General features: G+C 39.6%; 3 protein-coding genes across 4 annotated transcripts; 1 reads left to right on the plus strand and 2 right to left on the minus strand.

Annotated features, from left to right (window-relative positions):
• Positions 1–688: 688 nt before the first annotated feature.
• Positions 689–11043, minus strand: LOC6653126 (DENN domain-containing protein Crag). Of its 2 annotated transcripts, XM_002075461.4 has the most exons (15): positions 10890–11043; positions 9479–9852; positions 8860–9406; positions 8637–8787; positions 8300–8571; positions 8023–8236; positions 7773–7928; positions 7545–7709; positions 5934–7486; positions 5560–5865; positions 4974–5054; positions 2413–2842; positions 1885–2352; positions 1623–1807; positions 689–1553 (listed from the first exon to the last, which is right to left on the minus strand). In XM_002075461.4, the coding sequence occupies exons 2-15, from the start codon at positions 9777–9779 to the stop codon at positions 1235–1237; spliced, it is 5148 nt and encodes a 1715-aa protein (XP_002075497.2). In that variant the 5' UTR covers positions 9780–9852; positions 10890–11043; the 3' UTR covers positions 689–1234. The 2 variants fall into 2 exon arrangements, with proteins under 2 accessions (XP_002075497.2, XP_046867522.1); XM_047011566.1 differs by lacking the exon at positions 4974–5054.
• Positions 11044–11384: 341 nt separating this feature from the next.
• Positions 11385–12705, plus strand: LOC6653127 (zinc finger protein 628). The gene is made up of 2 exons (XM_002075462.4): positions 11385–11623; positions 11701–12705. Exons 1-2 carry the CDS (start codon positions 11438–11440, stop codon positions 12670–12672), a joined length of 1158 nt encoding a protein of 385 aa, XP_002075498.1. The 5' UTR covers positions 11385–11437; the 3' UTR covers positions 12673–12705.
• LOC6653128 (39S ribosomal protein L22, mitochondrial) lies at positions 12687–13771 on the minus strand. Its single transcript, XM_002075463.4, has 3 exons — positions 13372–13771; positions 13091–13304; positions 12687–13025 (listed from the first exon to the last, which is right to left on the minus strand). Exons 1-3 carry the CDS (start codon positions 13660–13662, stop codon positions 12808–12810), a joined length of 723 nt encoding a protein of 240 aa, XP_002075499.1. The 5' UTR covers positions 13663–13771; the 3' UTR covers positions 12687–12807.
• Positions 13772–15703: the final 1932 nt, after the last annotated feature.

Consider the following 15703-nt stretch of genomic DNA (forward strand, 5'->3'; position numbering starts at 1 on the left):
ATATTGTTGCACAAGTGTGTTTTTGTTAGTTAAATTTCTATAGTTTTTGTGGGTTGTGGACTTTTTAAAAACGTGAACATGGACGTGAACTGTTTTTTTTTTTTTTTGTTTTTTTGGTTTTGTGTCATATTTAATAATTTGCATCATTTCTTTATGATAATTGTATATATGTATATGTATATTATCTACTGTTTTAATCGTTGTTGTTGCTCCTATTATAGTCTGTCTAAAAAAATTGTTTCTTGGTGTTTGAAATATTGATTGATTTGCAAATCGCTTAAAAACAGATTTCTCCCCTTCCCCCTCCATCCATCCATCCATATTATCATTGTACCCCATTAACCCTTTTTCGTTCTTCTACACACTCTGGTCTAACCTTTGAAAGTTCGCTAAGCTAACTAATTGTAAGATTCTATTCCCCCAAAAGAAAAAAAACAAAAAAAAAAACACCCCAAAAACATGAATTGCAAGATTATCGCCGCTCTCATAAAACAAAACAAAACAAAAATAAAAAATTGAATGCAAATAAGAGTTGAAGTTATTTTTGAAATAACCAACTAGCTATCTAAAGTCCACAATGAGAGTTCAATTGAGGGCCAGAGCAGGCGATAAAACTTACAATGTTGATTATACCAGTTCATCGTATATGTATAATATATATATAAAGATATATATAGACACATGCACGTAGCGTTTATATTATATATAATAAGGCAAATATGACGAGGGTCAAAGTTGAATTTAGTGTAGAATGTAAAATAATGAAATGAACAAATTGCTAAGCGAATAAATCGAACTTGCGAATATAGAGAATAATATATATATATATAGTGTTTTTATGTGTATGTCGGTGTATTGTCAGAAACCAGTCGTTGTATATAATTGGAGTTTATCTGTGTAGATGTATGTGTGAGTGTGGTTTTAAAATTTGAGCGAGAAAGCGAACGCAACAAAAGTAGCACAGAAAATTTGATTTAAGTACTTAGGATGTAAGTTCAAGTCATTTACAAAGTTAAATTTTTCATTTAGGTATGTGTGTGTGTGTGTGTGTATGTGTTTTGTTTGTTTATGTATGTGATAAGCGTTTTGTTGTTAATTTTTCTCAAATTTGTTATTTGTTTTTTTGGTCGCCTTTTCTTTCTGTTTCTTGTCTTTTATAATTATTTCCATTGCATCATCATTCCTTGTTTACTTGGTCGTCATTCTCAGTTGCCTTGTCCTGTTCGCTGGAACGTCAGGGCAACAACAATGGCCGAAAATAGGCACGACAGAATATCGTTGATGCCGATGGCGGCAAATCCTGATTACGATAATACATATTACATTCACGTTCCGTCAGCTTATCGAACACCGCCGCATATTCACGATGGAATGTGGCCAAATCGACATTCGTTCGCCCAATGGCCGTTAGGGCCAAGAAGAGTATATCCCGATAGAAGGAATGCGAACGCTCCACCCCGTTGCTCTTCAATTTGTGTCGTTCGTTGGCCAAACGTTTCAATGGCGTCGCCAGATCATAGATTCGTATGGCCGATATAATTTGCTGAATGACGCTAATGAAGAGAAGATGAGATGAAGATGATAAGATATATTTTCCTACAGAAAACCTAAATTCTGCTTACTTCTTGTTCAGCTGCGCCTGATCGGTCAATAGAGCCTTAATCAGGGGGCTCGTTGGCTGTGTCTCACGGTACAGAATATACATAGGCGGACCACTGGCCTCGCTATGCAAATTGAGATTATCCCACAGGCATTGAATGTGAACGGTTTTCACCTTGGTCAATGGATCAATTTCCTCAGCATCGATCTGAAATTTGAAATGAATTTCGAATTGGAATTGGAATTTTGCTTTTGTTTAACATTTCTCTGCGACTATTTTCTTACCGGTGTCGGTAGACAAAGTTCCGGCAAATGAGTTTTGCTTTCGATGCGCTCCATAAGCCATAATAGATTCCAATAGATGATCGGATGCTCCTCAACGAACTCGGGCTTTATCAATGCCAAGTCGCCCTCTTGGGTGAGGATATTCTCCAATTCTTTACGCAAGACCAATGGATTCAAATACGGAACCGTAAGACTGGACTTTGGACTGGCTTTCTCATCGCCTTCTCCACCCGCACCGCCACCGCTGACGGCATCGTCTTGGCCAACATCCTGTCGTGCTATCTGAACACTAAGGAAGGGCACAGTTAGCTTATTACAGGCATGACATGTTGTATTCAGATTGGAATCTTCAGCTGTCCAACCGCTCATGATCTCCTCGTCATAGACAAGGACTGAGCAATTGTGACATTGCGAGCAGGTTGTCAATTGAATGAGGACATCGCAATCCTCAGTTCGCTCGCTAGCGCACTGCAAACAAAGAATATCATTATCATTTGGGCGGAGGAGGAAGAGTCTCGATTAACTTACATCGACTGTGAAACTGTACAGATTATCCGGCAACGCAGGAAACGCATGCATATGTAAGGCACCTGTCGAACTATTCTCGCCCAGAGGCACCAGATTGTTATAGCTGGATTTACGTGATTCGCTTAGGCGTCCCCAGGGATCTAGATCACTGGAAACCCGTCTCAGTTTGCCCTCTTCATAGCCAATGCCAGTGCCCGCATCGTGCTCCTCCTGATCGTGCTGCTGATGATGATGATGATGATGATGATGGTGATGATGATGCGAATGCGGATGCTGATGGTGTCCATTATTCGTTTTAACCGGCGAATTTGCCGATGATATGGCTCCCTTTATCTCATCAAATTTTCCCCTCAATGAATTGGCCGCATATTTTATGCTACTCAGGCTTCCCTGAATTAGTTCATTCGATTTTTTGCCCGTCAAACTAGGACTGAAATAAGGGAAATGGGAAAAAATATGGAAATCGTATGGAATTATTATTTAATCGAATTACCAATAAATTAAACAAATATTTAGGATTATGGACCGTGATGGTGTTGCGTGCATTAGTGCTTGGATGGAATGGCCAAGTGAAAGATCGATCAGTTGTTGTTATTTTGTGAGTTTTTTTTTTTACTTTCTTTGATTTTTTGAAGTTAAAAAATTTGGTAATATTGGCTTGTATCAAACCTTGAATTTGCCCGCCACCAACAGGAGTTTAAACATTTGTGTGTGTGAGTGTGTATAAGTGTGTGTGTGTGTGTGAGTTTGTGTTTATTTTTTGATCCTCAGACTAAATCTACATAATATCAATAGAACAACTACAACCTATTTGAGGATCAATCTTGGAAAGCCAAAACAATTTACTAAAGTGAATGAATAGTTTCAAAGTTGAACTCGTTCAGAAGTACTGATATTTGAATATAAACAATTCAGTTATTCGAATACTATTTGAATATGTTATCATTTGAATAAATTTTTATCAACTTTTGGTAAAGGAAATCGAATAAATCAATGATTAGAATTGGGGTACTTAAAATATTTACAGTTTTTTTTTTGGTTTTAAAAACATTGAATAAATTTTTAATTTTGATAGATGTTAACTAAAATAGGTTCCGACATGTATTAACTTATGCTGTGCACTTCGTTTTTTTTTTTAATTCACACGTTTTTAAAATATTAAGTTTAAAATGCTAAAACTAAGGGTGGGGCAAAGTGGCGCACTAGTAGAAATTTAAAAATGGCGTTTTAAAATAATAGCTATATTTGAATAAAAGTCCGATATATAAACTAATTATTGACAAAAACAGTACATTTGCCAGAATCAGACGGATCAGAATACTATATCATATAGCTAATGGTAGCTAATGGACAAACGATGAAATGAACAATTATAATTAAAAGTCTAAACCAATCAACATTTTTGGTGAAAAAAAGTTTTTTTATAAAACAAGTTTTTTAATATTAATATATTTAGTTTAATATTATATACATATTTAATATTTAGTTTTTTTTTTTTTTTAATCGATTTTTTTAATATAAAAAACTTGTAAAACAACGATGCGCCACATTGCCCCGCTATTTTTGACAACGCCAATTTGGGGTATGTACGAAAAAACCGCTATAGCTTTGTAACGGTAAATTATATCGAATCGTATCTTTGAACAATAGTTCGACAATGAATTAACCTTTCATTTAAGTGCTCATATGAGAGGATGCGAGCATCCGATCAGGATATATGAAGGGTTAAAAAAAAATGCGCCGATTAGCCTCACTCTCCCCTACATAGAAAATGTCGAAGCTTTAATCTAAGGGCCCGTTTAATTAATTACTTGAGCTTCCCACCTTTGTGACATTTTGTCAAATTTGAGTACTTTTATTTTATCTCATTCATTTGATTTTGATTGTTACCAATTTTCGTTCAATTCAGTCGAGCTTGAAGTAAATAAGTTCGTTTCGGGTTACAAGACACACTTGAAAAGTAAGCTATAATTCTATAACATCATGTATTACAAAATAGCTTTGGAACTTTTTACTTTTATGGGGTAAAAAGTAATTCTGTTAAAGTAATTAATTAAGTTACTCAACAGATATTATGGTTTATACATTTGATGATTTTTATCTAATATATGATATATGTACATTGTTATCTAACAGCTAATAGAGAGAAGAATCAATTTATGTCAGTCTAATATATAAGGAATCCTGTCAACCTAGTGGATCAAAACGGAGCACAGATCCAAGCGCAAAGCATTAGCTATGGAACGCGTCTCCCCTCACATAGTTAATACAAGGAACTTTATAAATATACATATATATATATAGACTATATAGTCTAGTGTAATATCAATTCCTTATATTCATTAACGAAATTTCAAAATAATAAAGTATCAATTCAATAATCATTCTATATCATTTAGTTACTATAATTAAAAATGTAATATGAAATGAAGCTTAAGCCTTAAGAATTTTGTATCATCACTTGTATGTGTGTGGGTTTGTGTTGTGTGTTTGTGTTGTGTGTGTGTGTGTGTGTGTGTTTTATTAATTTGGTTTTTATAGGCAATAATTATTACACTTACCTTATGCTCGATATATTTTCTATTATATTGGCGGGCAATTTCAAGTCTTTCTTAAGGGACAATCGTGCGGGTGAATAACGTCTACGATATATATTTATATATAGACACCATATGTATAGGTATATATGTATATATAAAGATATATATGGAATTAAAAACAAAAAATATCAAAACGGAATACAAAAACAACAAACAAAAAATGGACCAACAAATTATTAAAATGGATTCAGGATAACAGACGAGCCGAGACAGACAGAGAAAGGGAGAGAGAGAAAGAGTGAGAGATAGCAGGTGAGACAAAGAGCGAGAGAGAGAGATACAAATAGAAAGTATGGCAGTAAATAAAATAAAATGATAAATTAAGAAATTGCAGTGTCCTCTGTGTGTGTGTGTGTGTGTATGTGTGCAGATGAATGGATAGTAGGAAGGGTGAAAATTAAATGTATGGATCGTAGGGTGTAAGGGAGAAGGGCAAAGGAAACAGCAAATCAAGCCAAGTTGTTGACTGTTGTTGTTTGTGATGGAGAAAAGGGGAATAGTCGGGGGTTGGTTGGGCGTGGGCGTGGGGGAATGCACATCTAATTACCCGAAAGTGAATTTCAATGAGGAGCCAATATTGGCCAGACTATGCGTGACACCGCTACTGGCCACCGGCATCGTCTCCGAACGGTGCATACTCTTTCCAATTTGCGTTGACTCATCAAAGGTGGCGCTGCGTTGGCCACGAAAGAGAATCGGCTTATCACTATAAAGTGCGCTATTGATCAAGGTGGATGCATTGGATGAATTGGCATTGCTATTCTCTGCTGTCTGTTGAGTGGGAGTGGCAATCTCCTCCTCATTGAGTGCACCCAGTGGATCGTTTTGCGTAACCGGAGTACGTGGCGAGATTCTGAAAGGAGAAAGAGAGAAGGGACAATGATTGATTGTAACCGAATGTGATTGGCTGGCCTAACTTACTTAGTTGGACTTTGGACACGTTGTCGTGCTCTCTGAGCGGCCACATGTTCATCCAACTGATCCTCGTCCTCATCCAGTTCTGGCTGTGGCAACTCATCCTCTTCTGCTTCATCATCATCATCGTCATCAGCATGGTAGCCTTTGGACTTTACCAGGCCAACGACATTTGTCGGTTTCTCATCATCATCATCGTCGTCTTCTTCTTCGTCGTCGACGTCGACGTCATCGTCTTCGTCATCATCATCGCCACCAATGCTCATGATGCCTTGCTTCCTGGGCTGTTGTTGTTGCAACGCCTTATTTATTAGCTCGGCATCGCCACCATAAATTGGGGTATGTGGAGCACTTGATTCGCCTGGTATAAGCAAACCAGCAGCGCTATTAACCACATCCGCCTCGGTGGGTAAAGTAGGTGAGTCACTGCCTCCAGTCCCTGTAACCGTTTGCCGTACAATACTTCCCAGTTTATTGCGCAATCTATCGAATGAGGCGAAATCCAAGAGGCCATGTCCACCACCGCCTCCGGATCCACCAGCTCCGCCGCCTCCCTCGCCAGTGGATGAGGCGAGACTGCTATGCGATTGCCCATCGACAGTTTCCAGCGTACTTAGATTCTGATCCTGTGAAGCACTCAACGATTTGCTGCCCACCTTATTGGACTGGGCAGCGGCTGCACGTCGCCGCTTGCCAGCCCTGCGGAACTGGGCAGCACCCATTACCACATTTTTGATGCGATTCCATCGTATTTGGCTGAGAGTGGTGCTATCGCTGGGCCATTGCGATTCCAAAACACATCGATTGTAGAAGCCATAGGTCAGGGCATTCGGCTGGACACCAGAACGCTTCATCAGATAGTGCAGGCGAACGGCCAACACGGGCAGATTGTGGATGCCACAGAGTTGCATCATGATGCGATAGCAGAACTCATCACATGTGATCTTCAATTTGCTTGCCCGCACCAGGACATCGTAGGCAGAGCGCAGAATGTCGTGCTCCTTGCCGGCATGTCGCGTATCCAATACCATCGAGGGCAAAATAAGAAAGTACAGGGAATAACAGGTGGCCAATAAATATTTCGACCATGCCTCCGGATGCTGTTGGCAACGACTGGCCATTTTCTGTGACAACTTAATCTCATGCTTGGTACGCCGTGCTATGGGTGAGCCCGGCGATAGCGAGGCATTCAATTGGAGTTGCAGAAACTTGGATAATGCTGTCTTTCGATTGCTCTGCAACAGTTCCGGTTGTAGGGTGAAATTCGTATAATTGTAGGCACAGACACCGTTCCCATTCCCATTCCCATTGCCAGTTGCTGCTGCTGCTGGCGAGACACTGTCCGGTGGAAATATATATTTGGTACGTTCGCTACTCTGGCCCATGTCCCAATCAACCAAATGCAATTGAGCCGGCGTCTCATCATAACTGCCCACTTTCTCGGCGCATTCGTCAAAGAAACTTAAGCCATGATCGCCATCCGAGACGAAGGAGCGTTCCTCAATGAAACGTATAAACATTTGTGTCTTCATCAGCAGATCAAAGAATTTCTGATGCGACTGCAAAGGGAGATTAAATGAGTATAAACCAATTACTTCAATGGGAGTCAACTCTCACCTTATCACGTGATCTCAGAAAAGCCTTGTGCTGGAATAAGGCATTCGGATCTGTGGCACCCACTGAAGGTGCCTTCGATATGGGTACCAAATAGTCGCGATATCCACGCAATATCGATGCCATGAAGAGTAGAAATGCTTCTTGAATGTGTTGCTCCAACACCAACTAGAAATCAATTGAAATATTTAATTAATTTCTAATTAGTTTTAGTTTTCTTTCACCTCTCACCTCACGTTTCCGTTTGCGTATATCACGATCAAGACTATTGGTTGAATCATGAGTGATTGGTTTGACAATTTCCAATTCTGTTAGCGTCTGACGCAACAATCGAGCAGCTCGCTTGGGCAATAGTTTAGGGGTTAAATGCCTCTGCGATTCGCATAGCTACAGAGAGAGAGAGAGAGAGAGAGAGAGAGGAGGAGAGTTCAAGGGGATTAATTAGAATTTACATAATCATAATGTTAATCCATCAACTCACGCTTATGTTATTCGTATCCAAATCGATGCAGGTGACATCTGTGGGCGGTTCGTATAGGTCAAAGAAACGTGAATCCACACCAATTAGATATGGCAATGGAGCATGCAACACTTCAGCCAAACCCAAAGGACATAATGGTATATAAGGACATTGCCATTTAAAGGGAAATAGCAGGGAAACAATGGCCTCGGCCACAGCAGTCAATGTTGCCGGTCTAAATGAATAAACAAACTATATACAAAACCATTTCATACTTGAAATTGATACAAACTCTCACCTCAACGAATGGATGAGTATTTTCTGTTCGGTCAGCGCCAATAATAGGACATGCAAACAGTTATCCGTGCCGAGATTTTGTAGAAGCATATAGAAACCAGCACCACTTCGTGGCAATGGTGAATCTTCCGGTTGGGTTAACAATATTCGATCCTTTGGTTCGCTCGATAGCTGTAGATGAATGCTGGGTGCCGGAAATGGCACCTCATCCAACAGTTGGGTTATATAACGTTCAACCGGAATGGGTATATTTACGCCGTACAAAACCATGCGCTAGAAAAACAAACAAAGCAATCGCTTAGCGAAAAGAAAACTTTATGAAATTTCGAAATATTTACATGCAAATATTTAAGCCATTTATCGAAGGTATCGCCAAATGGATGATGCGATAGCAAGCAAATAGCCTTGATCATATGCAGAGAATGCTGGCTAGCAAATTCCTCATCCCAGCCCAATATTTCACGCTGGTCCGTCGACAAGTTTGACTCACTATGGACAACAAGAACAAATTAGATTAGATCAATCAATCAATTAAAGCAATTCAATTCAATTGAAACTCACTCATAATCCTCATAGAAGGTCAATGCCGAACCGTATACCTTATAGGTACCATCACTGACGGTCAGGACAAAAGTACTAAAGACTGGACTGATCGGTTTCCGTTTCTCTGTGCCATTCACATGTGGCCAGGCCTCTAATGAGGCACCCATGGGCAGGCAAAAGAGCGGCACACTTGGGCATAAATTCAATGGGAAATCATTGTGATCGATTGTGGGATATCGTAGCAAGATCTCCGGCTTATAGCTAATATGCTTGGGACGGTACATGGACTTTTTATAACACAAATACACATCACTACCCATATAGCCCTTATTGAGGGTCTTGTAGATGAGGCAAAAGGCATGTGGTGCACGTTCCCCCTTGCTCTGGACAATGACACAGAGTTCGGTGACCACCAACTCATTGCAGGGCATATCGGCCCGTGCTCGACGATATGTGAGAAATGTTTTGGCCGATGAATTATTCACATTGGCCACCCGACCACCCGGAGTTTCGGCCACAATTTCCGCATCGGACATGATACGTTCATGGCCATCATAGAGGACACCTGAAGTATACCACAGAACAAATTGGAGTTCGATTACAATTGTATATTAATGGTAATTTATATCCCACTTACCTATATCCACCAATGGTGGTCGATCTTTACCACGTCGAAAATATATATAACATTCGGTTGTTCTCACCGAGCCATGATTAAGATTTGCTGGCAAACCAGTTGGTGTATATTCGAGTAGCTCATAACCCTCTGGTATCTCTTCACCGAGCAATGGATAAAATACACCAATATCTGTGATCGGTTCGATTGTATTTGCTGCCCTCAATCTACCCGAATCATTGAAGATATTATCTTGCAGCAATTGTGGTTGCTCGGGCATGCCAGCTACCACAAAATAGTCGGCAATACGTTTCTCCTCCATCGTCGATTGACGTCGATGTCTCTTCTACTTCGTCTTCTTCTTCTTCTTCAGCTGGGGCCCCAATTTGGGGGAACTAAAAATTAACAAAGACCATCAATTGAATGAATGTATGTGGATACGTATATATATATATATGCTAGTATCTATGACTTATGTGCCAACAGCAGAAGACAGAAGACACCTTCCAAGAGATAAGATAATTATGCAATAATCAATAAGGGCAAATGTGGGGAGAAATGTCTACAGTAACTCTAGACTAAGATAAGTGTGTTTAAAATAAACTTGGAACTTCCAAATCATATATACTATCAGCTGATTCTAATGGAGAAGTTTCAAATAGAGATTTTGATCAATCAATTATTTTTGATCTGTCGCAGGAGACTATTGTTTACTGCCTACAAATGTTCACTGTAGTTTAAATTACTGGGTTTTTAGACGGAGAGATGGAAACGGGATGGGGAATCTCTGTTCAGCTCTGCGCGCAAATAATAATACACAAATCTTTGTTTACATTATCGTCGTCGTCGTTTTGCGGGTCTTTTCGAACTCCTATCGCTGCTCCAAGCCACGCCTTCGATTTGATAAACTTGGAATCAAATTAATAAATATTAAGCTACATAGTTATTTCCTTTTCAGTGTGTGTGTGAGTGTGCGTGTGTGTTTAATGGAATCCCAATTTAGATTGTCGCGGTCGTCGTTGTCGCAGTTGATTTTGTTGTTGCCTTTGGACTTTGCGTTGCGCTGCGTTGCTTTTGCTTCGATTCTTTTATGTGTACTGTGTTTTATGTTTTATTATGCTTGGCCGCAAACAATACAACAACAACAATAAGAAACAAAAACAAGTTCCGCACGATGATTCAACTTCCTCTGCTTCCGTTTAAACTTTGCTGTTGCCACCAACCCCCCCTTGCCATATAAACATACAAATGTTGATGAAAGGGTGTCGGCGGCGCGGAGCAAGTAAGTGGGGAGGCCAATTGAGTTGACGGCTTTTGTATTGTTGTTGTTGTTGTTGCTGTTGCTGCTGCTACCAATGTTGCTGTTGCCTTCTGGCCATGGGCTTTTGGTTCTTTTGGATTTAGAAACCACCTGACTGGATGTAGTACTCACTATTTCTATTGCTACACCCAGATCCTCCTCCTTCTGCTGCTGCTGCTCCTGGCCTCGAAGTTGGTCTTGAATTTATTGTCAGCTTTACTTATTAATTTTTTCCTTCGTTTTTTTCTGAATCTCAACCAGTGCTAGTGCTGGCATAATAATCGATGGTAATATCGATACTATCGATAGCAGCCACTACCACTGCTTATACAACACTGACCACCTGTGATGCCATCCTCTTCATTTCTAGCCATCTTACATCATAATAAATATGCCATCAAAAAATGCTGTTTCCCATGCATATCAAAAAATCACTGAAAATATCTAAGAAAATTTAAATATTTTTGTGTAGCAAATCTAACATATCGATTTTTAATTACATAATGTGGTAGGCTAGTGTTTTTGGCTTTTTTTTTGCGGCGAAAAAACGGCAACACTGGTGGTTTGTCTGACATAATCCGCCAGTGTTGGCAAACCATTTTGTTATCGATTTCTTTTTTTGTTGTGATAAAGGCACCACGATTTTGTTGTTGATGGCTTTCAGTTTTTTTTAAATAAATATGCCGCCTACAGCAGAATTAACGAGTGACAGTGACTTGGAGCAGGTGCTAGGGGAGTTCAAATCACGCCAAGAGCGCCGCCTTAGTGTGGGTGACAGCAAGTACACATGCAGTATTAGCGGCTGTTCGGAAAGTTTCAGACGTTTGGATCAATTGGATCGCCATGAATATCATCACACCGGAATTGTAAGTAAACTGTAGAGCAATTCAATATATTATGAATGAACCAAAACGGTTTTATTTTCTCTTTCTGATGGACATAGAAACGACATGCCTGCTCGTATGAGGGCTGCGACAAGGTCTACTCCATAGTCACCCATTTAAAGCGGCACTTGCGTAGCACTCATGAACGAATCGAGCCGGCAGCCAAGACCATCAAATGCTCGGTAGTCGAGTGCGACAAACTGTTTACATCTTCATCCAATATGCTGCGACATGTGCGGGATAATCACGAGTGCCCACGCGAATATCCCTGCCCCCATTGCCCCAAGAAATTCTCACAGAAATTGAAACTCAAGCGTCACGAGATTCGTGACCATACACAAGACTATCCGTTCCGGTGTGCGAAATGTCAGCGCGGATTCTATCAACAGTGGCAACAGGAAAGCCATCACAAAACATGTAAACTCTACACCTGTCCCGAGTCCGGCTGCAAAATGGAGTTCGATAAGTGGACTATCTACATAAAGCATTGCCGGGACACTTTGCACGGTCGTCGGAAGCACAAATGCCAGGACTGCGAACAGTCCTACGAAAAGCCCAGCGATCTAAAGCGTCATCGTGATGTCAAGCATAGCGAGGGTGCTGCCAAATCCTTTTCATGTCCCGAGCCCAATTGTTCGCGCTCGTATAGCTATGAACGTAATCTCCGCCAGCATCAATTGGCCGTCCATACAGGTCGACGTTTCGAGTGTCAGGCAGTGGATTGTAAGCGTTGCTTTAGCAGTGCCCAAAATCTGGCCAAACATTTGATAAGAGATCACAAAGAGGAAGCGGCGAAGCCAACCTCAGAGCAGACCATGACACCCACCAAAAAGAAATCGAAAAATCCTCGCAAACGTCGTCGAGATTGTGGTCAAAGTAAACATTCCCAACTGTCTAAACTCTCAGCTCTACCTCAACTGGACAAGGACACCGAGGAGGCAATTCGTCAACGTGAAACTGGGGCAATGGAGAAGGTGGCTCAAAAACTAAGCGTAGAGCAGCTGCTACAAGAGACTTTGGAAGATTTGTAAAATAAATTTCCATATTCTTTTTTGATTTGGTAATTTATTAAACAAGTTTCCATATTGTAACACAAAAGTTTGTAAATGATAGAGGAGGGAGGATGAGGATTGGCATCGGGATTGGGATTGGGAAGAAGAGGATTCCTACAACGAATTGATAATTTTTCGACTGCGCATCTGTTCCATCCATTGGTCATATTGCTGTTGCGGTGTTTGGGGCTCCTGGTAATAATGCACTGGCGGTTCACCCTCCTCCAGGCGGACAAAGTAATGGCAATGCTTGTACTCCACATGACCGTAACGACCGCGGGCATGTCGTCGCATGCCCTTAAACACGCGTCCCTTGCCCACAAACGATTCGGCTAGAACAGATAAGTTAGAGAATCAGTGCAACTAAATTGTGGGTCAGTGATTTATGTCCATTTACCTATCCACAAATTGCTTTTATATTCCACATTATGATTGTGCACAGCCATTTCTTGGGCCTCCAGTATGGTTTCTCTGACATCTGTGGCTCCCTTTTTGAGAACAAAATTGAGCTGTTTTAAGGCCTCATCCACACTCATGCCTCGAACGAAGGCAGCAATGTACCACATCTTGTCTGGACTGTATTTGATATTACTCCGCATGTGACAGACATACTAGACAAACCAATAAGATAAGATGCCATTAGATGGAATGGGGAGAATGTATTAGCACAATACTCACAGCCTTGCGCGGCTCTTCATCATTTTGCTGAGGTGGATGAACTGTTTTGTTGTATTCCAGCCATTTGCGTGGCCCGTGGTTGTTTTTATTCCATTTGGCACAAAGCCCACCAGATCCGGCAGCTGTGTGCAGATCTCGACTAGCGCTGACTGAAACTTGGCCTCCCGTCAGCATGGGATGATGAACTGCAGGAACGACAGCAAGGGATTGTATGGCGTTGCCAGAGCTAGGCTCTAGCAGCGGTTTCGAATGCAGCCTCAGCTGGGATATTTGTCTCAGGACCTTATGCATGTCTGGTGTCGCATACAATTTTATTGAAGAATTATAGAAAACCAGATATTAACACGGTCGCGTAATCTACCAGCAGGCAACCAGGGCTGACGTAAAAAAAAAAATTTCACCTGTGGCAGCCCTGCTCAATTAACTCTAGATGGCGCCACTGGAAGTGGAAAACGTATTGCCAGACCGTGCCCTTAACAGCAGCTGCCATTTAACAGATGCTAACTGCTTTCACTTAACATAATTTCAAATTTTATAACCGTTTTGCTCGGTGGCGCCGGGCTGTTGAGTGCTAAGGTCTGAGTCGAACCGAAGAGTCGATTTTATGGCGAATGTTCAATTTTTTACAGGGAATATTCAAATTTTTACACCGAATATTCAATTTTTTACAGCGAATACTCAATTTTTTTCCAGCAAATACTCAATTTTATTACAGCGAATATTTAACTTTTTACAGCGAATATTCAATTTTTTACGGCTCGGGCGAATTTGGCAATGTCCGCAAATCGGCATTGAAAATAAGTCAGATCTGGCTGAAAATAAGCCAAAACGGCAACACTGCCGGTAACCGCTGAATTTCAAATGGGATGTTGATGTCAGTTGACTATTTGACGGCTGCGTACGCGTACGTAGGTGAATGCACTAAGATATTCGAAAAGTTTTAAAAATTGAAAAAGAAACAAAATTCAAAAAACTAAAACTTTCGAAAAGTTTTTAACAGTGATAGTGACAGTTGTTTTGTTTAATACTTTTTTGTTTTGTAATTGTAGAAAAAAAAATTAATTAATTGCAAGTGCCAGACGAGATTGAGATTTTATTTGTTGTTTTTTTTTTCTTGTTGTTGTTGTTGTTTTGTTTGGAATTTGAAACTATCAGCCGGTTATTTGTTGATTGTTGTGCATATTGTTTATATTGGCCTAAGAAAATTCAAAAGCAAATGACACATTCAGCAAAAACTTTTGCCAAAACGGAAATTACAATTCAAATAAAATATGAATCGAAAATCACAAAATGAAATATATTAAATATATACATATATAACCAGATGCCACCTACTCAATTGCTAACACACACACACACACACACCTCCAGCTAATGGCAATCAATGCCCACACATTACCAAAAACAAAAAAAAAGCACACACACCAATCTTAAACTTTGCTATCTCTCAACAGAAATAATGTCTCTCCCCATGCCATCCTAACGAATGTTTCAGTAGGCGAATCTAACGAGAGCGTCTCTGTTTAGATACGTTCGAACGTATCTAATAGATAACTTTTGGACCACTTTTTTCATTTTTTGTTTTGTTTGTCGACGTCTATTCATCAGCAAGTGTAAAATAGTGCAAAAAACCAAAGTGATTGCTCATAGAAATAGTTGTTAAGAGTATTCGAATTTAATTCAAAGATTTTAAGATTTTTTTTTTTTTTTGATTTTTATAGATTTTATTTTTAAACCAGATGCTGACTAATTTCAATAGATGTACCTAGTATATGTTGTGTTGTCTTGCATATATCGACAATTTTATATATGTATATATAGATATGTATATACATATATATTTATATATATATATGTATATATGTACCTATGACTTGGGCGTTCATAGTATCTTTGGGATCTCCTCTCATTTTCAACTCAATTCTTGCTCACACATTCAGACACGGTAGATGAAATAATTTATTTTTAGACAAGTGATCTCTCTCTCTATCTCTAGCCCTCTCTGTAGTTCTCTTCTATACATATATATACACATATATACCTATATGTTGTTTCTAGACTTTTGTTGTTTTTTTTAATTTGAATTTTTTGTTTTTGCTTGCTCTGTTAATAGTAATCTAGTCAAATAGAAAACTCATTTTGTCCAGATGGTTATAATATTGAAGGAAAAGCATATTTCAAAAAAGTTCAAAATAAAGTTAATGTCTTGAGTAACTCAAGAAATAATGAGAACAATTTGTACCTGAACAATTCAAAGAATAAAGTGAAGAGAAAAAGACATTAAAAATTAATGTTTAATGTAGGTGACATAATTTGTTTGCGAAATTTGTTC

The sequence above is a fragment of the Drosophila willistoni genome (assembly GCF_018902025.1).
Source record: "Drosophila willistoni isolate 14030-0811.24 chromosome XL unlocalized genomic scaffold, UCI_dwil_1.1 Seg142, whole genome shotgun sequence".
In the NCBI taxonomy this organism is placed as follows: domain Eukaryota; kingdom Metazoa; phylum Arthropoda; class Insecta; order Diptera; family Drosophilidae; genus Drosophila; species Drosophila willistoni.